Consider the following 26,069-nt stretch of genomic DNA (forward strand, 5'->3'; position numbering starts at 1 on the left):
AAAACTGAGCTGGAAATATTAGCCTCAGCTGTCACACTTTTAATCCCAGCAGTCAGGAGGCAGAGGCAGGAGGATCGCTGAGTTCGAGGCCAGACTGGTCTACATAGTGAGTTCCAGGACAGCCAGAGCTGTTACACAGAGAAACTCTATTTGAAAAAGAAAAACAGACCAAAACAAACGAACAACAAAAACTGAGCTGGAAATATTAACCTCAGCTATCATCTGTACTCTTTGGTCTAAGCAACTTGAATTAGCCCCTGCTGATCCTGAGGCCTGCTCCTGCCAGGGCCTGCCTCCCTCTGCCTCCCAGTCTCCTGTGACTTGTTTGCTCCTCACTTAGATGCAAAGATGTGAGCGTAGTGATGTTGTGGTCCTTGCTGCTGGACTCAATTTAAATAATAGAAAATCTAGATAGGGACTATTATTTCCCTGCCAACCATTTATATAGGGATAACTATTGAATTTTTAAAAGCACCTCACTAAAATAATTATAAACAACGCATATTAATGGTCATTAGTAACTTTTGGTAGAAGGTTCTCATCTCTCACTAGGAGACCAGAAGTTATGTCTCTTGGGAAGTAATTAGGTACATGTCTTAAGAATTCACATTTGTGGTTAGACAGACCTGCTTTTGAATTTTGACTCTACAGTTTACTTACCATTCAAGGTGACTTTGAATGAAGCTTTTGAGAGTCTTTCAAGGCATTACTCTGAGAGAAGGATACGGGTTTCTACCATTCACTTTTAAAGAGCAGATGAGTAAGAATCATGAAGCACTGGGTAGTGTGTAAGCAAAGCAAATGTGCTGTACATGAAGTTAGCTGTTAGCTGTTGGTCATTTTCTCCTCAATTGCGTCACAGAAACCAAGTTTAAGATAATTTATCCTTAACTTCTCCAGATTTTCAAAGCCACTAGCTTTGAGACTCATCATACCTATTAATGCAACCATGTAATTCCATAGATGTAATTGAACTGCAGCTAGGGCCTCTTAGGTCATGATTAACTTCCGTGAAGGATGGCTTGCTGGTATGATTTTCACCAATTCCTATCTCTAAAGTCTTTTATATACATACAGTGAAATCAACCTTAGAGAAAGAGAAAGAGAGAGAGGGGAAGCTGAGTAAAATCCAGAAGAGATTTCTAAAGGCTAAAGTTTCATGAAATAGTTGCTATTCACATCTTATTTGAATATATGTGCTAACTTATATGTATGCAGTAGGCTTTTGACATACACCTGTGTCTTGTTTTTACATTTTACATAGTTATAGTTTCAATTTATGAATATATTCTCGATTAAAATGCTTCTTATCAAATGCATAACAAAGTACTATAATTCAGAGAAATACAAAACTCATCATACATTCTGGTTTTCATAGGTATTGATTCTTTAGAATCATGAGCTTAGAGTTCAAGCTATGAAATACCTTCGGAAAGATGTATTATAACTAGATGTTTTAGCACATGATAGTTAAACTCCTTTTCCAGAGTCCAAAATTGTTTGGTTGTTCTGAAGCTTCTTATCATCTATAAAGATGAAGTTCTAAGAAGCCAGCGTTTGCCTGATGGTTCCCATGGAAAAGAACTCTCTATATACCACGATATATACTTGTGATACAATTTGACTTAGAAATTTGGCACAGCAAGAATGTAACAATTCCAAAATAAGAAGGACAAGTATAACAATATGCTATGATAAAAGTTGTTTAAAACATGAATTTGTTTATATCTGGGAACTTTTCATTTAGTGTTTTTGAGCTATGGTTGACCATAGGTAACAGAAATCTAAATAAAAAGCTGTGGGGCTAGAGAAATGATTCTGTTTTAAGAGTACTTGCTACTCTTTCAGAAGACCTGAGTTTGATTCCCAACACCTACATTTGGTGGCTCATAACTACCTGTAATTCCGACTCAAGGGGTTCCAATGTCCCTAGCCTCCGTGAACACTGGCACTCACATACACATACATGTAATTAAAACTAGAAATAAATATTTTTGAAGGCATTAGCATTGTTATATTGGTCCTTGCATTATAAGGGAGGGAGAGAGGGAGGGAGGGAGGGAGGGAGGAAGGGAGGGAAGGAAGGAGGGACCATAGAGTTTTACTGGATGCATGATTCCTGTCACCTTTGAATTGTGAGAAACATAAACCCTTCATATGAACTGTTTGATACTCATAACGTCATTCTGACTTTATGGAGAGGTCAGTGTCTAATCTACTATTCCTCACAGAAAGCCTCAATACAAATCTGTGGAATGAATGAGCAGTATGATTTGAATGGATTGCCAATATCAGCACAGAAAAGAGTAGATCTCCAGAAACCTAGCTTGACTCTCTTTCCAACAAAGCCTTCTGCTGAAAAAAAAAGCATAAATATCTATGCGGCCCATCTAATAACGGGCTTGCAAGTTTAAAATCTTTGGAGGGCTGTGGGGCGTTTACCCAACCACCCCCACAGTTCCCCAGAGTTTTCTTGAGTGCGAGCAGCAGGAAATATTAGATAGAAGGATTTATTGCGGAGAATATCGCGGAGATAGACAGATAGAAAATAAAGGATAGCCTCGAGAGGGCCTGGAACCTATTCCAACGGGCCCCGACTGTCTCTGCCCCAGGGTTTTTATAGAGACGCCAAGGGGTGGAGCAAAAGACCTCCTCCCCCAGCACAGCCAAGTGCAGACCATCTCAGACACCTGCACTCAGGCCCGTGGTCTAATCATCCTCTATGTGGACCTGCTGGGTAAAGCCACGAGGAACCCGAGAATGGGCTCCCACAGGTCCCCCTTTCTTAATATATAAAAAAATAACTATTAATGGCTTACAGCAATCTCCATAGCTGTTATACCTCCCAATATGGGAGTAGAGGATAATAAAGATGGCATTTCTCTTTTGAATTAGGTCCAAGGTGACTACAGCAGTCTTAGCTGCCTCAAGCCCTTTCTAAGCCAAAAACTCTTAAGGTGACTACAAACTTAAAGAATCCCTTAGCTTCATCATTACCATTAACAGGTTAACATAAACATTGCTATACATAGCCACAATTCTCAGTCTTACAACTCAAAGCAAACTCTTAACAGAACCATTTGAATTAGCATATATGGTGCTATATATAGTTAACAATTTTCTCCGTCTTACAACTTTAACTCAATCATTTGAATTTTCTTGCTAACAGAACGTAGGAAAAACTTTGATGTATTCACATCAAACTTAAATATTTCCTTAACTCCACAAAACCAGAGTGCATTAATATCAATAGGGTTCTGCAAACATAATTCAATCTCATAGCTCCTCCTTTTCTTTATAATTTTTTAAAGAAAACCTCAAACCTAGTTAGAAGAAACTCATACAATTCCTACAAACCCATATTGAAAAGCAGTCTTCTCAATCTAACCATTAACACTTTGAAAACTTAGCAAAACATCCAAAAGCAGTTTCTTAATAAAACTCTTTACACTTTAAAAGCAATCTCTAAGTATACCCCATTTGCATTTCTTACTAACAAAATATGACATTAATCCACTCAAAGAACTTTTGAAATTAGACTAAGGAATATTAACTCTCCCCCTTTTCTTTATAATTTAAGCAAAATCTCAAGCCTAGTTAGAAAACCCAAACTTCTGTTTAAACAGTTCCGTTTGTAACACAAACCAGCTCCATAAGTAATTCCATTTTACATAAACAGTTCCACAAAACAATTCATGAATCACCAGTTAATAAAGCATATATGCATACACAAAACTGCATCTTGATTCTAGGTAGAAATAAATTTCTTCATTTAAACAGTTCCATTTTTAACCCAATTCCAGCAAACAGTTCTAGGTCATTACTATGAATAAACTCAAAATTGTCCCATTGCAATGAAATCTCTACTGTTCATTTCATTTCTTAAGTCCCAAAATTCACATGATAAATTCTGGTACGAGCCTTCCAAATATGAAGAAATCCATAACCAAAATCTTTGTAGTTTTATCTCATTTTAAGTTCAAAAAGTTCAAACAAGAAATAAATTCTAGTATCAGGCTTTCACTTCCAAATATGAAGAGATGGTTTTCAACCAAAACTTTTTGCCGTTAACAATTTTAGTTCAAACAAGCTTCTCTGCAACTTTTGTTCTCACAGACAGACCTTTTTAGGTACAGTAGTATTCTAAACCGCACCGTTTTTGATGTTAGCTCAGGTTTTTCTGTGTTGCGTTGATTTTCCATGAATCTCAGCTGCGGATGCCTTGTGCTAGTTCTGGCGTCCGCCATTCTTAGCTTCTTAGCGGCTTCTGGAGCTTTTGAAAAACCGCTCAGACTGCCTGCTTTGCAGTCTGCTAGGACACTAACTTCTGTATGTCTCAGGTTCTTTCACCATATACATTAAGAATAGACTCACACTTAACATTTACACTTTACAAACTCACATATAACCTTTTGCCTTGCAAAGCATTTAGACTCACATTCAACATCTACATTTTACAAACTCACATATAACGTATTAACATCTACTTATTTATACTCCTTAAGGAAACTATAGAACTACTTTAGCAAATATATTTCTTATTACTTCTTATGTACTTATTTAAACTTACATTTACAACTAGCATCTTTACTTATTACAACCTTATTACTACATGTCTTAAGACTACATTAGATACTTCTTGCAAGCTTATATTCTTAAAGGATCTATAGATCTATTTTACACTTATATAGGGCTACCATTAGCATATATTTAACTTAGCAAACACCTAAAGATTTTTTAACACAGATCTAACAAGAGAATTTTTATAAACTTACATATCTTATTTTCATCTTTTTCTATTTCTTACTCTTAATTATTATCACTATCTCTATTAGAAAGATTCTTAACTAGACAGGAAGTACGTACATCATTGCTTAAGTTTAGAGTTTATAGTCAGCTTTGTTATAAAGCACTGGGATTTAGTGAGTGTTGTTGTTATAGAATTGTGATAGTTGTTGCTAGGGGACTGTAACCTTCCCAGGATGATGCCACACTCCAAAGTTGCCAGTTCTCTCAGCCGTTCTGGACCCAGCAGAGATGCACTGTCAGCGGTAGACGGTGTTTAACTAGAGGCTGTCCCTTCACCCAAATTCATAATAGTTCCCCTAAGTGCTTCAATTCAGACAAATGTTTCTATTACAACAGTACTTTTGGTTTGTTCTACAGGATAACTTCACTTCACACTGAGGGTGAAATTACCGTATTTAGCTGCTGTAAGGTCTTTGCCAAATACCGCACAGCTATTAGGTGATATAAAGTATTTTTCTAAAGGAGCTAGTAAAGCCACAAGTGGCACTACTCCGAACTGTATTTAGTGTTTTCTCTTCATTAGCTTTAACTCCTGATGTTATTAGCAGCTGTAATATTTAGCATTGATTTCTTATAAGGAACTTTCAGTGAAGCAACTCTTTTGTAAGACAGCTAGATTTTCTGAAGTTTGTTTCCCATCTATAAAGCAGTCATTTTTTTTGAATGCCCGTTTCTTATCCCCTTAATTAGATTTGCAAAGGAATTACTCATTGCAGGCAGTTTGTTCAAAAGGTAAATGATTTTTAATTTCACTTAAGTTTCTTCATATCTAAGACAACGTTCAGTGTATAAACTGCTTTCTCTTGCTTTCTTAAGGATTTTAAAGTGGCTTGTTTGCTCTTAAAGGTAGCTTTCTGTCATCCAGCTACCATAAAAACTTTGCACAGCTATTAGAGTAAATAAAACATTTTACCAATGGAGCCCCAAACCGCGAAGCACCTAGCTCCGTATCCTTTCAATTTTTCATTGGAACTGATACTTAAACTCTTAGACGATTTTCCTCCTTATTCTTTTAAAAGCTGTATATTAATTTTACCATGAACGCATTTTTGAGCTGACAAAAGTGTTTCAGGGCAATGTCGCCATCTTTAGCGGAAAAACTACCTTTCCCAGAATGCATTTCCCTTATACCAGTCCATAATAGTATCAGTCCCTTAAATCAGTCCTTTATATCATTTCCCTTATATCAGTCATTTCCCATAGTTCTTTTTGGGTCTGAGAGTCAACTTTTAAGTTCTTTTTTACCAGACTTGCTTACAAATTCTTGCCCGGGAGGTTTGAACAAAGTTTTTTGCTTTTGCAACGGAGATTTGAACAGGCATTTTACATTTTCAATTATGGGACATTGGGAGGTTTCTGGTCTCTCCTCAGCTGGCTTTATCAGGTGTCTCTCCTTTAATTGACACTGGCCCCCAAATCAGAACTACACCTGCCTCGTTAGCGCGCATTGAGGTGGGCAATTTCTGATAGCAACTTTCCTCGGGGCTTGTGTTTGTCTTAGCCAGTCAGTGAAAAACATTAACAGAGTTTTTTCATAGCTCTTTCAGAGAGATTTTCTCCCACTGATCTATCTCATTTTGCTTGTTCCTTCCTTCCCCAGATGCAGAGCTTCAGGTATCTGCGGCTCTGTACCTCTGCTAGCTGCCCTTGGAAGTAGGGGCTTTTTTTTCTCCCCCCCGAATCTGCCTCAAATTCTAGCAGCTTTTTCAGGTCATATTTTTCTGGGGAGGAATCGGTCCCTTCTGTTTCTTTAGAGTCTTTCTCCCAGACAGTTCCCAGTTTGGTCTCAGTTTATCCCCTCTACCCCAGAAACAGTTTCCGACACTACAGTGGCGGCTTTCCCTGCTACTGAAGGTAGGGACTTTTTGTCCGTTTGTTTTCTGGGTCTGTGTGGTTTGCGTACAGACTGAAAATCTAACAAGGGAGGTTTTTGCCATTTCTAAACTCCCATTAGGACAGGTGTTTTACCTTATCAGACATTCACCTGGCCCAGTCCCCCAGTGGGTTGCATTTGCTTGTCTGGGTGCTCAAGGACAGAGCTTAAGCCAGAGGCAATCACCCCTTAGGGCCACACTCCATCTCAGGGAGTCAGTTGAAACAAAGCTTTTCTCAAAGAGGTGCTTTCTCTGACTGAAAAGAAAACTTTACTCCTGGATAGTTCTGTTCTGCCCTGGCTGGGCTCTCTCCCCAGACAGCATTCTGACTCAGCAGCACGACTGCTTCAGACACAGTTCAGCTTTACTCTTTTCCCAGAAAGGTCCTTACTCTGATAGGAAAGCTTTTTCTCAGATTTCTTTTTGCAGCTGTGGACCTACCAACCTGGGACTTGTAGGAAAGTGGACAACTGTGCCATTCTCACTGGCTTTAGTTTTGTTTGTTCATTAGCAATCTTCCCCTGGGTCCTGCACCTTCCTGCCTCAGCTCTGTGCTCCAGGAAGTTTGCAACTGCAGGAACCCTAGTATCCCCGAAATGCACCCCAACTCAGAGACGCTGGCCAGTCACCTCTGGGTTTTTGGTCAGAAGTGAGGATACAATGCTAACAGTTTGCATTGCTTCAGGGGATCTTTGCATAAGGACGATTAGGAGCACCTTTTCATTCTGAAATGCTCACTCAGAAACAAAACCCTTGATGCCTCAGCTCGGTTGTAACTGAGAAGCTTGACTTTTTTGCTTTTCTCAGGTAAAGTTTCCTGCCCTTTTGGGCTCTCTGTAGCTCTTTACCTACACTCTCCCAAGCGTTTCCCTCAGGGTATTCTGACCCACTGTCTTTTACTAGTTTAAAGAGAGCTTAGAAGAGGTTTTTTAAGGAACTTGTCCCTGCCTCCTGCATTGCAGGGAGGATTTTTAAAGCTTGAAAGAGAACTTAGAGGTTTTGCTGTCTTAAGAGGTTTGTTGTTTTCCCTTTGAGCTAATCACAGGTGGTCCCCATACTAATATCTCCAGGTGATTCTAATTTTTGTCCTTCTGAGAGAAAGTTAAAGGCTTTAGTTTTTAAGTTTAAGAGAGCTTTTGAGAAAGATTAAGGCTTTTTAGAGAGTTCCCAAGTTTTCCAAGAAAAGCTTTTAGTTTAAGAGAAAGATTTTTTTCCCCAGAAGAAAGACCAACTTTTCCCAAAACTTCCCAACTTTAAACTTTGACTTCTTACACCCCCATTTTTGCCTCAGGGAGAAATTACTTTCTCCTGCAGCTTGGACTTAGCATTTCAGCTGTCCCCAGGTCAAAAGCTTCCATAGGAAACTTTTTCTTCCCCATAAGCTCAAAGAAGAGCTTTTTTACTACCCAAAAAGCCCAAAGAAAGTTTTTTTTTCCCCCAGTTTGCGTTTATAGCCCCCAAAGTTAGAAAATTGAAGTTTTTCTGTCTAGTTGCCTTACTTATTTTTTTCCTACACAATCTTACACTTCTAAGTTTTTCCTACACTATTTTACTACCCTATGCCTTATACTTATTTTTCACAGAAATTGAGAAAGGGATAGAATATAGAAAATTTTGACAGAAGAGAATTTCGCTGCAGCATCGGACATCCTTCCAGTCCGCTTTTTTTCTCTCGAGGATAAAACCCCTGCCTCTCAAAAATATATATAAAAAATATATATTTTCCATAACACCGGCATGCCTCATCCACTGGCAGGGCTGAACTCAGCACTTTCGCCAAAAACTCTGTAATAAAACTATTATTTTCCTTTATCTTTAGTCCCTATTACTTTGTCTTTAGTCCCTGTTCATTTGTCTTTAGTCCCCCCTTCTTTTTTAGTCCCCCCTTTTTTTCTTTAGTCCCTTTTTTCTTTTTTCTTTGGTCCCTGTTCATGGCGCCATTCTGTGGGGCGTTTACCCAACCACCCCCACAGTTCCCCAGAGTTTTCTTGAGTGCGAGCAGCAGGAAATATTAGATAGAAGGATTTATTGCGGAGAATATCGCGGAGATAGACAGATAGAAAATAAAGGATAGCCTCGAGAGGGCCTGGAACCTATTCCAACGGGCCCCGACTGTCTCTGCCCCAGGGTTTTTATAGAGACGCCAAGGGGTGGAGCAAAAGACCTCCTCCCCCAGCACAGCCAAGTGCAGACCATCTCAGACACCTGCACTCAGGCCCGTGGTCTAATCATCCTCTATGTGGACCTGCTGGGTAAAGCCACGAGGAACCCGAGAATGGGCTCCCACAGAGGGCCTACAATATAATAAGCTCCAGGCGAAGTATTTGCATCCTAAAAATGCTTGTTTTAAGATGAAGAAACACAGTTAAGCAAGTCTTAGTCCTTGGCCTATAGATGACTTATATCCATCTGTAAGATATCCTCAACATGTGGCTAACTCATGTCATTTCTGTGTGTCCAGAAGAGTCGCATTCTAAACCTACAACCTACAGAGTGGCGAGTAGGGAAAAAGTGAACCTTTCTATTGTGGGTCATCTGTCAAGGCAGAGCGTCCTGTGACTGTGATAGCCATCAATGTCCATCGCCAATTTCCCTTTCTTGGCTATGTACCACTAGGGAACTCAACCACCTCAGGCAGTTCTAAAAGCACATGTATTCGCAACTATGTTACTGTGTGCTTTGCAGGAACCCAAATATGCAGAGTCTGCACCAATCCTTCCTCAACACGTGCCCTTCTTTAACTGCGAGACCAGAGAGAGGACAGGTTTCAGTGAGAATGTTTCCTGTGGGAATTCCGGTCTTAAGACACTGCTCGTTGTCCTCAGATGACCTCCGTTCTGCGAGAGAGCCGCTCTCGGGAGGCAAATCTGTGCCCTGGGAGGAAGTGGTTACTAACTAGTGTGAGAGGCAGCACACACAGGCGACTTTTCCCTGCCCATGTCATTAATGCAGTTTAGCATTTTTCCTTTAATCTCTTCCATACCTGCCTCTTCGCTGTCCTAGGTGGATTCCAATTTAGTCTCAGATCTGAAGCCAGCCCCCTGATTGCGTTTGTTTTCCTGCCACAGCAGGAATTGATAGCAATATTCTTTATTACCAGCATGGAGTGTAGCTGTTAGGAGTCTGTTATTCTGGCATTCGCTGACCATGTGCCCAGTATTTTACTGAGCTCTCCCATGTATAAAACATCGTGAAGCATGTAGGCAGAGGCATATAGGAGGACGGACCTTTGCCCTCAAGAAACTCATATCTCAAAAGGAATTTATAATCTTCCTTATAAACCACTAAGATTGAATAAGATCCTTTCTTTCTTTTCTTTTTTTTTTCTTTCTTTGTTGTTGTTGTTGTTGTTGTTTGGCTTTTTTGAGAAAGAGTTTTTCTCTGTAGTCCTGGCTGTCCTGGAACTCGCTCTGTAGACCAGGCTGGACTTGAGATCTGTCTGCCTCTGCCTCCTGAGTGCTGGGATTAAAAGCTTGTGCACTACTGTGGGTCAAAAGGGTTTTTTGTTTGTTTTTTGGTTTGGTTTGGTTTGGTTTTTGTTTTTTAGGATCCTTTCAATTCTATACATTAACAGAATAAATTTGAATAAATATATTAAAGTAATATTCAGAATCCTCTAATTATAGTCAAACTATATTAATTCCAAATACTAAGTAGCTTTATGGAAATTCATATGAGTCAAAACCTCATTTTCTAAAAGGAAAAGAAGTATTGTAGGTCAATCACGTTGACTGCAGCCACTTTTATTCTGAAGAAACTTAAATATGTTTAAATATAAAATGCCTATCAATTTCCTATGATGGTAATTTTTATGAACCATAAACCAAGAGATGTATAAATTAAGTTAAAACTAAGAAAATTAATATGATGTAAATTAATTCTTTTTTTGTAAGTCCTCTGAAAGGTGTGCTATTTCTGGAGGTACTGCACTACCAGGGTGATGTGTGGAGAGGGCGGGTAAGCTCCGGTCCCGTATCCCTGCTTCCAGTATCCACTTAATATATTGTCCAAGGGTAGAGCATTATCACATGTTCAATGGATACACACAGATTCTAGACTTACCTTTGCCAGATGGTGAAAGGTAGTAGAATTAATACTTTACCTGAGGTGGGGGTTTTTTGTTTTTGTTTTTGTTTTTTTTTTTGTTTTTTTGTTGTTGTTTTGTTTTTTTTCAGGAGTCAAATAATTGATGTAGAGACTATTGCCAGTAGAAAGAGCCACTTGTCTTGTGTTTCTCCAGTGTCTGACTCAGTCCTCCTTTGGCCTCGGATGGCCTGTGCCATGCGTCCATGGCACTCTCCCAGCTGCCATCTTCCCTCCACCACAGAAAACTCACTCATATTAACTGGCTCACTGGGTCAGCCCACCAGTTTACTTAGAATATCCCCAAATATCATAGTGAACATGTTAGGGCATGTATCCCATGGTGGGTGAATCCCACCACCACTTTTCTGTTTGCAGGATACTGCAAAGCTTTCCGTAGACTAAGACATGCCATCGTCCGTGCATTATTTAGCATAACTGTATAATTTCCTTTTTAAGTCCATCTCTTCATTTTTCCCTTTAGCCTGTGGCAGCTCATATTACTTAGCTTCCCTTGATCATTTTCATGATAATAAATTAATGGTACAATAGAGAAGTTCTGTCTTTCCAATCGGTAAGAGAATCGTGTGTGAGCAGCAAACAGCTACTGTTGTCATACTTGACACCAAGGCCCTGGTGGCGTAAGGGCGAACAGCCCTGCTCACTAGCACTTGAAGGGTCCGTGTCTAATTGCTGAGCGCTTGTCTTGCAACTGCACATCATGGGACGTGAAGTCACATGGTGGTAAACAGTCCTGCCTGTCATCCATAGTATCCAAAATATGTTTCCCTCATCTTCGTGGTTTTGATCATCATAAGAAGAAGACGCTTAAAACTTGCTGCAGAATCTGGGACTGTGTCTGCAGATTTCTAGTAGATGAAGGTAGCAGTTTGAGGAACACTGGTCTATAGGATATTGGGCAAATCATTGATTACCAAGGAGCATTTCCTTCTTCATTCTTGGGAAGTATGTGCCATTTCTGAGACTCTGCTGAATTCTTTCTTCCTCCCCCTTAGTCTATTCTCTTAATCATCGATAAACTAGGCTCGTTTTTGTTTTCACATGAAAAGGCTTTAGAAAGGACTCCAGCTAAGGCCTAAGACAGTTCAATTAGATGAACAGAGCACTTGACATGGTTTTATATAATACTGGAAATTGCCTTTGGTTTTCTATAGCACCATAAAGCTCCTGGACAGAGGATTTTGTGATTTTCTTTATTGGATTCCAAGTCTGTGGAAGACTGTGCCCAGCACAAACTGAGTGCTAGAGAAATCTTTGAAGAAAAGATGTGTGACTATTAGTATAAGAAAGTACTAAGGAGCTGGGAATACTGGCTCTTACCTTTAATCCCAGCACTCAGGAGGCAGAGTCTTCTCCTTTTGGTGATCAAAACCATGAAAATGATAGAAGCATATTTTGGATACTGTAGATGACAGTCAGGACTCTTTATCACCATGTGACTAAGTTTGAGGACAGTGTGGTCTACAAAATGAGTTCCAGGACAACCAGGGCTACACAGAGAAAATCTATCTTAAAAAAAAAAAACAAAATAAGGAGAGAGAGAGAGAGAGAGAGAGAGAGAGAGAGAGAGAGAGAGAGACTGACTTAATTCGGTAGATACCAGATGGTGTGCTCTAGTGCTTTCTCCTGGAAGCATGACCCATAGCTTGTCACTGTGACAAATATACTGGCCTGGTAGAAAACTAGTCTCAGCCTGCCTCGGTATGTTCTCATCTGAAAAATCAAAACCAGTTGTTTTCGTTGCCTAGTGGTTAGTATGTAGAAAGCGATGAGCAGTTTCCCTCCTGACATCCTGCCTCCGATGCCAGCCCCCTTTCTTCCCTTCACCGTGTCTTCCTTGTGACTCAGATGAGCGAGATGATGTTCCTCATATTCACAGGATATCTGCAGGCCATGCTGCGGCCTAGAACACAGCATCTGTATCATCGCTTTGTCCGGTTCCAGTGAACAGTTGGGGAGAGTCCCAGCCCGTTCTTTGTTTTTGCTCCATTTGCCTTGCTTCTTTGTGATGATGGACTGAAGAGATAAAGCGCATATTTGTTAGCGATAGCTTCACGATCAAAGCATATCGTTATCCACCCTTACACAGGACTCGGCTTCTTAGGTTAAGGAATTGTTCATTTTTCTACAAGATAATATTTTTTCTAATTTAGATTTTTTTAAAGCTAATTCTTAGATCTCTTATAAAAGAATTCGCCAGATAATGAATGGGCCCTGATTTCCATCATGTGCTTCCAGATGTGATGCTAACACTCTTGGGATGCTGCCCTTCCTGGTTCTGATCTTCAAGGTGGAGTGACTTTGCAGGGAACTGGGCATCATAAGCATATTTCTTAAAAAAAAAAAAAAAAAAAAAAAAAAAAAAGTCCAAGTCTCATGTCTTCATAGTCTCTTGCTGACTATAAAGGACAGAAGAGAAAAGTTTCTAAAGGCAATAAAAGTTGGGCGCTTCCTGTACTAATAAATGAGAAATAGATCTATCCAGAGGAAACCAGGGCCTGCACCCTGTTCCCTAACCCTCTAAGCTATGTGGCTGGAGGCAAGTCAGTTTCTTTGTGTTTGGGGACTTTTCATCTGGACAGTTGAACCTTAGCTTTCCCCTCATGGCTTTCAACTCTGTAGAGAATCTTAATAAGGCGACTCAGATCTTAGGAACCTAGATGCAGTGAAAATACCAAATAGAGCAACGCGGCACTCTACCGATAAGAACTAAATCTAAATGAGTAACCAGAGATGCATCCGGTTTTATGCTACAGTTCTCAGAATGCCTTATCCTTAGCACTCAGAGTGGCTTCCGTGTTTGACCAAATGAAATGGTTTCGTGCCATAGCTTATACTTTTATTTTCCCCTCTTATACATCACTGTGGTGTGCTCTGAAATAACATGAGATAAATGAGAGAAAGAACCAGAAAAAATTTAATTCATACAACCAAAAGTGTCATCACATGACGGATAATGACAGAAATAATGTATCATGGCAGCGTGTGTGTGTGTGTGTGTGTGTGTGTGTGTGTGTGTGTGTGTGTATGTGCGCGTGTGTGCGTGCGCGTGCATACATACTGTATTAGGGTCCAGCCCAAGGCCTTGTATGTACCAGCCAACCATGCCACCACTGATCCACACACCCACTAACAGCATTGTATCTGGTGTGTGAGGTCTGTTTACATTTGCACATTATTCACACAATCTGCTTTACAAGTCTTAATAACTAAGAGTGTTTCTGTTTTTCATTTTTAACATAGCCATGTTCTTTACCAGCACGGGTACTGTCTGTTTTCAAGTATGAAAGAGCTTGCCACACATACCTTACAAGTTCATTTTCAGGAAAGTAGGTGGATGTTCCTACACAGCACCTTTGGAACGACAGAAGACAAATCTGGGTGGTTGCTTTTTGAAGACCAGGGAACCACCCTTTAAAACTGTTGCTAAATTCAAACTCACGGGTGGCCTTAACCCAGAAAGGGGACTGGTTTTACTAGCTGGGAGCAGTACTGCCTGTCTATAATGAGTGTTCGAAGCAATAAAATAATTATTTTCTCCCAACATTAGAAGTTGTTGCTGCCCACGGGCTCCTTTCATTATATGTTTTGTTTTGTTGCTTTTGTTTGTTTTTCTTTGTAGTGCTGGGGATGAATTCAGGACCTTCTGCATGCTAGGCATGCATTCTACTACCTCATTCCAGCCCCACAAAGTTCTTCTCAAAAGCAAGGACTGTGTCTGTTGGGGATTTGTATTCCCAAGGTTCCATAGCACGGTGCCATTTAATAGGTACCCAAAATGCTGCGGCCATGATAGAAAGTGTGGTTATCTAGTAAGTTACATTCCAAAGCCTGATACATACATTTGCCCTGTTTCCTTGACTAAACAGGGAGAAGATACAATTTATCCGAACTGAAGGGACCCCTGGATTGGTGCGGCTTTCCAGTGATGCAGACCTGGTCATGTTACTGAGGTATGGAGCACTGGGACTTCAGGTAGAAGTCTTCTGCTGTCAGATACTGCGGAACATTTTAGAAAATAATATACCTGTGTTGATAGCCTAAAAATGGCCTCCTTCTCCTCAAAGTCTTAAGGAAGTTGTCACATTGAAGATTTAGGATGCAGCTTTCATAATAATTCATTTCATATTATATTTAGTACCCCGAGACTTGCTTACTCAGGCTTTTACACCACCGGGAAAGGAAAGGGTTCTAAAGACAAACCAACCAAATGTTCCACTCCCTGAATGGGACAGAAGGTAGCCATCTAAATCGATGCAGCTCACCCCTCAGCCCAGAGCAGAGGTCATGTCTATATTTTCTTTCCACTTTTTTTTTTTTCCTTAAAATGTGCTTTGTCTCCTTTTGCTAGGTCTTAGGCGTAGCTTATTTACTTTATGGTTTTGAGAGTTTAGTTTTGGGAAATGAGAAGGCTGAAGTTTGGTCAGTGGTCCCGCCAGTTTGACGGAGTTTCATGGCACTGACCCATTGCATTTTCCTTCACGGTGGTTAAATTGGGTTTGGTTTTAGATTTTAGAGTACTTTGGCAGGGCAACTGTAAAGTTTTCACAAAACTTTCTCATGTTTGAGATCATCCATCAAGCATAGGCAAATCACAACTACAATAATGCTTTGCAGGACCCACTGGTTGGGAAGCTGCCCTGGAGGTCTCCCTGGGATCAAAGGCAACAGTGACAGTTGGGCACTCAGGCAGTGAGTTCTTTATCCCTGAGTGCCAAAGGCCCCAAGGTGTTGTGGGGTTTTGTTTTGTTTTGATTTGGTTTTTTTTTTTTTTCTTTTGACCCTGACTCTGATTTTCTCCCTCCTGGTGTTTGTTGCCATATTTCTTGCTAGTCCTTTGTTGTGGATGAAACAAGATTCCAAAGGTGCAGTCACTCCCCCAAACTGTTTCTCTTCCCTTAACTCTGAAGACCCTTGGGGACAGGGTGTCACTTCTCAATCTATCAGGCGACCCTTTTAACTGAGGTATACTGAACTAGTTCTGAAAATAGTATAGCTTATCAGATAGTCAGGAAGACTATTGGTCTGTTAATGCCAGAATATGATGTTTCTGTCCAAGTGTGTACTTTTGTTATAAAAATAAATTAATAAAAAACAAAAACCAGACGTCTCTGAAAAGGTCAGTAGCAGGAAAGGCAGACAAGGAAAGAAGCAACTTAAGACAATACAGGCTTTCATTTAGGAGAATCCCTAAGAACGAGAACCCCATATGCACACACGCTGGGCTAGTTATAGGGCAGAAGGGGAAGTGGGAAGGAGGTTGAAAAGTGTCCCTTTGGCCTGCAATCGGCCATTACTAGAAGCGAAGAAGAATGGTGAGTGGGGGGTAAAAGAATGTCAGGTGATGAATAAACAGAGTGACCAGCCATTAGCAGGGGGTCTGCAGGGGGCAGAGGCAGGGATTAAGAAACTACGTCTGGAGTTCGGATTACTGTGGTCTCAGTGACACCAGACCAAAAGCTTTTCAAAATGGTGTGACCATGGCTGACAGTCTTATTCTCCATCTGTCTTTAACGAAATAATCTTTAGAAGGTATAGTCTTAAATATTTTAGTTAATTATAGCTAAAATGTTTGTACTTTGTTAAAGATCATTGTCTACATGAATTTCTTATATGCTACATGGTTGAATTTGGACGTGTAGGCTTACGGAGCTACGCCACGCATGCGCTGATTGCATGATTGTGCAAGTGTACTTGTGCCATCACGCAGCACAGGGATGATGTAAGATGCAAGACCCTTTGCTTAGCTCCTGAACTGCGCATGTGCGGTCATGCAGCTGGAGTGGAGGCAGAATCCTAACACCTAAAAAGTCTGATGATGCCCAATGGGGCTGAGGTACTCTCCTAGTATCCGGTTTGGGGAGATTGAAGTTTCTGTTGAGACGACTTCTCTGGGACACAAATTGGCAACATCTTGTATGATTAAAAAGGCTAAAAATGTTTTTATATTTTTAAGAATTATGTATCTGTTTTTTACCTGTCTGGGTGTTTTGCTGGCATGTGTGTATACACAGTGTGTGTGTGCAGTGCCCACAGAGGCCAGGGAGTCAGATCCCCTGGTACTAGAGTTATAGAGGGCTGTGAGCCACCATATTGGTACAGGGAACTGAGTACAGGTCCTCTATAAGAACAGCAAGTACTCCCAACAGTGAGCTATCACTCCATCCCCAATTTTGTCATAGTTCAAATACATTTTCATATTCTTTGCAGATTAAACACTTAGAAAATGTCATCATCTTTGAAAGCAGATAATGAAAAATCCATGTACCTGCTAGAAGATGTAAATATACATGTAGGTTTATATTAAAATAATATTCATAAAAAATTAAAATATAAGAACTGAATTCAAATAATATTAGTTTGTTTGTTTTTTTAAGGTAGATGACCTTATGTCTGCACTTAAAATAAAATTCCATTGTCCTTAACTTTTTACCGTTGTGTGATGGTGATTTAGTTTATTCCCTCATTTTTTGTAAACACTGAAGTCCACCAAAGTGAGTGTGTGTGCTCTTTGAAGATGTCTTAACCACATACAAAATGTCGGGGTGAATGTTTGGTCAAATACCATCCTATATGTAGACATGTAACTAGCCACAATTCTAGTTGAACTGCAGAGCTTGCTGTGGGGGTTGGGGTGGGTTGGATTGGGTTGGGTTGGTATGTGCTTTTACTAAGCAACTCTTCTTTGGTGTGTATATCACGTTCACAAGAAGAAACTCACACATGAAGAAGATTCCATGTAGAGGAGGACATCCATAGTGCCATTGATGATAAAAAGCAGACACTTGGGATGTCTCAGGGTTTCTGTTGCTGTGAAGAGACACCATGACCACAGCAACTCTTATGAAGGAAAAACATCTAGTTGGGGTGGCTTACATTTTCAGACGTTTAGTCCATTATCATCATGGTGTAACATGGTGGCATGCAGGCAGACATGATGCTGGAGTAGAATATATTTTGATCTGCAGGCAACAGGAAGTGGTCTGAGATACTGGGAGTATCCTGAGCCTAGGAGGCCTCAAAGCCTGCTCCCACAGTGACACACTTCTTCCAACAAGACCATACCTACTTCAACAAAGTCATACCTCCTAGTGCCACTCCCTATGAGCTTATGGGGGCAATTACACTCAAACTACCACATGGGGAAAGGGTAAATATTAAAAAAAAAATTAGGGATAAATAAACTAGTATGTTCATAGAATGACCTGATATACAGCCATTGAAAGGAATACCGTGCCGGGCGGTGGTGGCGCACGCCTTTAATCCCAGCACTCAGGAGGCAGAGCCAGGCGGATTTCTGTGAGTTCGAGGCCAGCCTGGGCTACCAAGTGAGTTCCAGGAGAGGCGCAAAGCTACACAGAGAAACCCTGTCTCGAAAAACCAAAAAAAAAAAAAAAAGAAAAAAAAAAAAAAAGAAAGGAATACCCTAGATCCTTATGTATCCACACAGATATCAGACTACAGTATTGTTGACTGAGGGAGGTGGGTAAAACTCAAGCATAATAACTACTTACAGAGAACATTAAAAATGCCACAACAAAATTGTGTTTTACCTGTGCATGGATGTTTCCAGGTCTGAAACTGTGGAAGGAAACTACCTGTTAAATCATCATGGAGGCGAACACAAGAGGCTTCACAGGAGGCCTCCTCCTTCTCTCCCTCCTCCTCCTTCTCCTCCTCCTCCTCCTCCTCCTCCTCCTCCTCCTCCTCCTCCTCCTCACTGTGGAAGCGGTTTTCTCGGCCTCTTTGGCTAATGTGTGTATTCTGTTTTGTGTCTTTCCCTAGCTTATTTGAGGAAGAGATAATGTCATATGTGCCTCCACATGCCTTACTCCACCCCAGCTACTGTCAGTCCCCACGAGGTTCCCCAGCGTCATCTCCCCAGAACTCACCAGGTGAGTCTGTCTGTCTGTCCGCCGTACGTGGGAACGCTCTAAGAGCACAAGCCAGGTGAGTCTGTCTGTCTGTCCGCTGTACATAGGAATGCTTTAAGAGCACGAGCCGGGAGCGCTCTGCCTACAGGTAGACGCTGTGTGTTATTTGCTACTTTTCCCCTTGTGACTTGTGTCCTTGCACGTTCATTGACTGAAGGATAATAAACAGGAGGATAAATGTTAGTAGTATAATGTAATAATTGTTCTCGTTGGACTTTCTTGGAACACCAGCCTGCAAATAATGACATGGAGACTTATTATTAATTATGGAAGTTTGGCCTTTAGCTTAGGCTTGTCCCCAACTAGCTCTTCTAATTCAAATTAACCTGCTTCTATTAACCTATGTTCTGCCATGTGGCTTTTATTTTTCCTCAGTACGGCAAGTCCTACTTGCTCCGAGTCTGGTTGGTGACTCGCCATTCTTCTTCCCAGAGTTCTCTCTCTCATTCTCTCTCTCCCCAGAATCCCTGCCTATCCTTTCTCCTGCCTAGCTATTGGCCATTCAGCTTTCTATTAAACTAATCAGAAGGTGACTTGGCAAAAGCTGGGGGTGTGGCTCAGTGGTAGAATGCCCATCTGGCATGCATGAGGCCCAGGGTTCAATTCTCGGGATCACAGAAAGTGACTTGGCAAAGAATCATCTTCACAGTATACACACATATTCTGCAACAATATAATGCATCCCAGTGTAGAATTTACTTTGAATTTTGCTGCCTAGTATCTAACGTTTCTTGGAAAATATTAGGCACCAAATACTAGGTGAGCTCTTTTGATTTAAAAAGTTTGGTTGAGGGTACAGTTTTGATAGACAATAAAAACAATGTCTCCACTCTCAAGAAATGATATAGAATTTAAATTCTTTGGTATAATGGACTTGGATATCTTCCCCATATTGTATGAGATGATACGAGGGAGATGAATATGAGTGAAAACTTATCTGAATTCTTTTGAAAGAGATAGATGTGAATTGAGGGGTAGTGAATGGCTGAGTAAATGGTGTAAGCGGAGCTTTGTCGAAGCGAATTTTTAGGGAAGGTAGCCATGATGTTGGCAGAATGTCAACTACAACTTTATTATAGTTGGTGCTGTTCAGACTTTTATAGAATTTAAAACTATTTCGGTAGAAATCCAGACTTCAGATGTGTCGTTGGAAGCTGCCATGCTCTTTAATGTGTAGCATGTGTTCTCACACGTTGCTGTGGTAATAAAGCTGCAGTCTAATTGAACACCGCAAACAGGAAAAGCTCTATTAATTTGTCTGTGTAACACAGATTTATTGAGCATCCAACTATGATCCAAGCACTGAACTAGACCATGTGGTTTAAAGATGAATAACATCGTCTCTGCTCTGGAAGGGTTCGGGGTGAGGTGGTGAGTCAGCAGTGACTCTGGAGCTCAGTGGTCAGTGCTGAAATGGTGAGACATCTGGGAATATGTGTGTGGGTGTGGGAATGGTTGTTAGGGAGGATTAAGATAACAGGTATGAGGGAACCTTGGAGGAGAGGTGAGTGAGATTTGCCAGGCGGGGCTGGAAATCTTGTTGGGTGATAATGTACTGCTTTGCTCTGGGATTGGTCCCCAGCACTAGGTGGGGTGGGGGTGGGGGCACCAAACAGGCAAACAAAAATCAGAAGAACTAGAAGTTCCCCACATGGACCAAAGACAGAGAGACATTCTAGCTAAAAGGGGTAGCATGTACTAACCACAGACAATGGGAATACTGAGGAGAAAGAACAGAAATGGAAGGTGGTTCTGGAAATTCGGGCCAGACTGAGGTGTTTCTATGTGACCCACTCAGTACAGACCCTGCCTTGGTAAAGGTCATTATAACTTCATGAATTTCAGCCCACTTGCCTGTCTTTGGACCACATCTTTAGCATTTGGCTCTGCTAACCATGCCTAGGAAATTGGCTTTTGAAGAAACCTCTGAAACTTTGCAAAAAAGTAAGATGCCAGTGATAGCCTGTTGTCTGAAGGTCAGTTTGACGGCAAAATGGATGGGGCGTGTAACATGCTGAGACGTTAGGACTGAGCCAGGTAAGGAAAAGCCAAGGCAGATTAGAAGGTCTTTCTCCCCACAATGCCCCGCAGATGTTGGCACCACTTGCCAAGAAAGGAAGAGGGTTTAACTTGTAGAGAAATGTAAAATGAGTTCGACTTATTACATATTTTATTGAGACATTTGGGGGCTCTCAGTCTGAGATACCCAAAGACAAGTAGAAAACATAGTTAGGAGATACCAAGGAAAATTGGACCATACAGATTGACAGCTAGGAATTCAGTGTCATGAGACCTGCAGTCTGGAATATAGATTGGAGGAAGTATTGAGAGGGTAAAACAGGATGGTCACACAGAGAACTCTAGTGTCTAAGGCTTGTGCTAAGGTGGAGGAGTGAGCGAAAGGCAGAGTGGATCTGTAGTAGACTTAGGAAAGTGTTTCCAGGGGAGTTCATTTCCAGGAAGGTGTGGTTAATACAGCCAAATGCTCAGAGGATTCAGAAAGAATGAAGTCCCAAGAGAGACCATGAAATGTGAAACTCAAAGTTATAAATTATCATTGCCAAAGCAGGCTATAAACTAGTAGGTGATATATTGGATTGTGCCAGGTGCAACATGGTACGTGGTGCTCTCAGTGCATGTCACCAGTGTAGAATGCTCTTTTTATAAAGTATAGTTGTCACCAACAAAGGTGCACAGTCAGCAGAAGCAGAAAACTGAAGGAAGGGACTCTCTGCCAGGGAAGGTGAATGTGTGTGTACTCAAGTCTCAGGGTGGTGCTGACTGAAACAGGAGCTGTCATCCAGTCTTTGAGAAAGTGGTATACCACAGGTCACACACACACAAGTCAGCATCAGAGCTGTTAGAGAGAGACACATAGTGGACGAGACGTGAAAGGAAATCAGTGTATGACACTTCCGGTAAGTTTAAAGGTGTTGCGGACGTCAGAATTCACAGCTAGCCTCCATGAGTTCTTTAACCAATGGAGAGACTTGACAGTTTATCTCTTGGCAGAAATATCTTTCCTTTTTAAAAATAAATGGCTGTATTAATAATCATCTCACCACTTGTGGTTGGTTTTGTTTTGTTTTGTTTTGGCAATGGCGATGGGGGCAGGGGTCCCTTGCATTGCAAATGTCCAGTAAACATTAATGTATTCTCTTTTTCTTTCTTTCTGGAAACACAGAAGTACACTTTGCCCCTCCATTCATTACTGGCATGCATGAGTCCATTTCTTCGCGACTTGCGAGCTTGGCTGTGTTAGGCATTGAATCATTTGGAGAGGTCTTTGTCTTAAGTAGGGTGCCTGCTAATTCGTGGACTGTCTTTTTTGTCTCGCTTTCTTATGATTAAACATGTAGAGCCGTGTGGAATTCGGCTCATGCCAGCCACAGCCCTTTTTTTTCCCTAGGCCTTTTCCAAGATTCTTCCTCCCTGAGAAAAATGTAGACCATCAGATTCTGTCTTCCAAACCCCCGTAGAAGTCTGCCTAAGCATTCTTTCATCCTGTGCAAGCATTCTAAATGTGACAGAGTGCACATCTTCATTTAGCATCACGGATGCCCACAAATAATTCATGGCAGTAATCAAGTGTGTTCTGGGAACTCAGAGTTAAAACATTTTTCCAATGACATGTGTAATCCAGTCATATCTAAATTGCTAGCAGTGTTTGTGGTGGTTTTAATTTGCAGGAAAACAAATCATCTCCATATTCTTGGCGGCCACATCCCAGCGGGTTTGATTTGATGATGAGAGTGGGACGTACTGCTTGATAGTAGTGGAAGCAGCCGTAAGTGACTCCACGTGAGAAGAGCCAGGCCTCACTAACCTCATTTTCCCTGTGGAGGAATATATTTTTCAGAAAATGGCTTCTGCTTCTCCCAGACCTTTTGCTGGCTGCGTAAAATCAACATTTCAAAAATAATTTTTTAAGTGGTCCGGTCTTTTTCTTGTGACTAGAATTTCACCCGTTTTAGTGGTTTGAGAATGATATTGTGAAAATTATGACAATAATAAATTTTAATGATCTTCACTCTGAATGCCTAGGAACCCGGTGATCTTTCCATATTTTTCCTCATTCCAAGCACATTTACATGTCTTTTCAAGAGAAAAGGGGCTTTGGAAACTTTGACTCACTGCTTTCTGCAGCTGTGAGAATGTTCACCTAAAACTCATCAAAATTTTGGAATGTGAAGGTTTATTTTTTTAGGACCATTATAATGCCAATCCAACTTCAGCTGTGTCTGAAGGAAAGGATCCCTGCAAACATCATATGGTTTACTATGCCAAGGAGGAAACCAAGGAGTTTGCCTAGGGGCACATCTCTAGGAATTTAGATGCAGTGACACCTAATTTGTCTAATATATTGGAGATATACTTTCTTGTGTGCATTTTCCAGGGGACTAAAACTATGATGTCAATGCCATGAGAATTTGTTTAACACCCCATTTATTGAAATTCTTCATGCATATTATTTTTGTCCTTGTTTTTGTATTTGTGGTACATTGAGGTACTGCATGGTGTACGGGGTGGGGGGGTGTCATTGGGTCTGAGTGTAATTCACAGCTGTGGTGACCACTGGAGTGCAAGCAGCATGAGGTCACTGGATGGACTCATAGCACTGAGGAGCCTCCTGGGTCTTCATCAGGGTCGTCTCAATGGAATGGAGCATGAGAGGGATTTATTTTCCCCAAAAGGATCTTTTCTTTCCACAAAGACTTGACTATTACTGGCTGCGTATGTTACCTCCTCCTCTTAGAGACATGTCTCTCTGTTCCTCCCAGCCCTCCTCATCTTTTTCCCCCTCTGCTCAGTACAGTTATGATATAACTATTAATTTTTAATCATTTTTATTCTTTGGAAGTTCTGTACATTCATATAATAATATTGATCAAATCTACCCACTAGTACTGTCTTCTGTCTACCCCTAGTACCTCACCCACCTCCCTCTGAGCGTCATGTCCTCTCTTTATTATTTTTGCCATTAATAACCCCCTGAGTCCAGTTAGTATAGATATTTTGTTTTTTGTTATTAATCCTCCTTGTCCTCACCCCAATACTGCCAGGATGGGGTGTCTGTTATTGGTATACCCTTCAGTGTTCCCCTTTTAATAAGTTACTTCTTGGCCAAGTCTGAAAAACCGCAGTTACCAATTTGTTTTCGGTAAATGGTTTGAGCCAAACCTGATGGCCTAGACCTGTAATCCCAGTTACTTGAGAGGCAAAGACAGAGAGATGGCAAGTTAAAGGCCTACCTGGGCTCTGAAGTGAGTTCAAAGCTAGCCTGGGCAACTTAGTGAGACCTTGTCAAAGCAAAAGTAAAAAAAGTAGGCTGAGTGTACAGCTAGATGATAGATTACTTGCCTGGCACATACATGGAACCCTTCATTTAGTCCCCAGGACCAAAGAAACTGAACAGTGAAAAAAGTAAGTAGCATGTATATGAACATCCGTAGATCTAGGACTTTTGCTGCTCTTAGAAAATAGGAGATAGATATGAGGACGTGCACATCTGTGCACATCTGTGCTTTGTCCAAGCTGTCTCCAGGGTGTTCCCTCTTAACAGTGTTGTGCTTTGCTCCAGAAGATGAGGCTGTCTAGACATGTTGCAGTGTTCATTGGCTTGCTCATTGTTAGCAATGGGGGATTGTTGTGGAACACTGTGAAGATGTGTTGCTGTGATTGGTTTAGTAAAAAGCTGAATGGCCAATAGCTAGGCAGGAGAGGTTAGGCAGGATTTCCAGGGAGAGAGAGGAAGAGGAGGAGTAATCAAGGCATGGAATTCACCAGCAGACAAACATGTTGGACATGCCATACTGAAAAAAGGTAAAAGGCCAGATGGCAGAATGTTGTTTAATACAAACAGGTTAATTACATATAAAGGCCAATTGGGGAAAGCTAAAGGACATGCTTTCATAATTAATAAGAAGTCCCCGTGTCGTTCTTTGGGGTCTGGTGATCCAAAGATAGTCCGACAACAAAGCTTGTCACGGGGATTGAGGGGAAAGTGTATGTGTGTGTAACTGGAAAGGGCACCAGGGAAGAAGTGGGCCTCTAAACTGAACTAGAACAGAAGCCTGGAGCTGTGTAGTCAAGGTTCAACTCCGTTCAGAGCAGAGCATAAAGACAACTGGATTCCAGGACCCAGAGGCAGAGAAGTACAGGCTTCTCCAGAATTGGACGCCAAAATTTTTCTAGTGTCACCTGAGATACTTTGTCAGATAGAATTTTATAGTTTGTAATTACGCAGTGTTGTAACAGTATATTGAAAACATACAGAGCGTATGAAAGTTCTTAAGATTTACCCAGCAGTGACAAAGAATAACAGCTCTAATAGCTATTACTAAAAAAATATTCCTGCAAACACTTGACATAGTACTAGCCATCCATGAAGTCTATTTTCCAATTGGTCACTTCCTAGAAGCAACCGACTTTTCCCCATGCAATTCTCTTTGGTAAGACTCTAAAGACTGAAAGAGCTCTCTGAGAGAAAGGGCCTTCAATTGTGGTTGTGGTTCCCATACATTTCTATCAGCTCAGTCTTCCAAGAACATTTTTTTGGTTTCTGGAACCAAAATAACCTCATTCTTCCCCTGGAAGCTCTTGGCAGTTGAACCTGACTTGTATTAATTATGTGACAGCTGGGTTGGGGTATGGCTGCTCATACCTATAATCCCAGACTCAGGAAGGTGGAGGCAGGAAGATTTCTGGTTTTTCAAGTTCCAGGCCAGCCTAGGCTATATAACAAGACCCCGCCCCCATACTTCTTAAAATGCTACTATTTTAACCATAAACAGTTTTGTAAGTTATGTTAAACAACATAGCGGTGAAAATTTCTATATTGTTTTTTAAATTTACTCTAATAACACTATCCTTTCCCAAAACAAAATTAACCCCTCAGAATTAATAAGGATAATACTTGTTCAAAACTATAGATGGTCAGAATTCTATCCATACTTTAAAATGAGGAACACAGCTTGACAGTCACCACTGAATCAATTCCCATGAAGCTCTAGTCTGTTTCTGACATAGGATAATTTAGCTCCTTGAGTCTGGTGTACATATTAAAGCCGGATTAACCTCTGCAATTATATAGCTCTTTCAAGATTGATTTTGTTAAAAAACCATCAATGGCTTCCTGGACTGAAGAATGAAGTCCTACCAATTAGACTCAGTTGCAAGCCCACTCAGGATCCCATCCTTACCTGGGTCACACGTCCGACCCTGCCCTACAGTCGCTTCCTACTGGGTTCCTCACATAGGTCTTTCCCAAACTGCCTGTCTCATCCCCTGGCTCACGAGAAAATCCATACTCTACTATTAACCTTTCAAACCTTCCTTCAGACCTCTC

General features: G+C 41.0%; 1 protein-coding gene across 1 annotated transcript in view; it reads left to right on the forward strand.

The window, feature by feature from the left end:
- Nucleotides 1–26,069, forward strand: part of Hecw2 (HECT, C2 and WW domain containing E3 ubiquitin protein ligase 2) — a 116,899-nt gene that overhangs the window by 45,015 nt on the left and 45,815 nt on the right. Inside the window, exons 10-11 of the mRNA XM_059278373.1 lie at nt 14,657–14,740; nt 18,573–18,682. Of these exons, the coding sequence (XP_059134356.1) occupies nt 14,657–14,740; nt 18,573–18,682 (194 nt within the window). The remainder of the gene's footprint in view (nt 1–14,656; nt 14,741–18,572; nt 18,683–26,069) is intronic.

This window comes from Peromyscus eremicus, chromosome 13, assembly GCF_949786415.1.
Source record: "Peromyscus eremicus chromosome 13, PerEre_H2_v1, whole genome shotgun sequence".
Classification (NCBI taxonomy): domain Eukaryota; kingdom Metazoa; phylum Chordata; class Mammalia; order Rodentia; family Cricetidae; genus Peromyscus; species Peromyscus eremicus.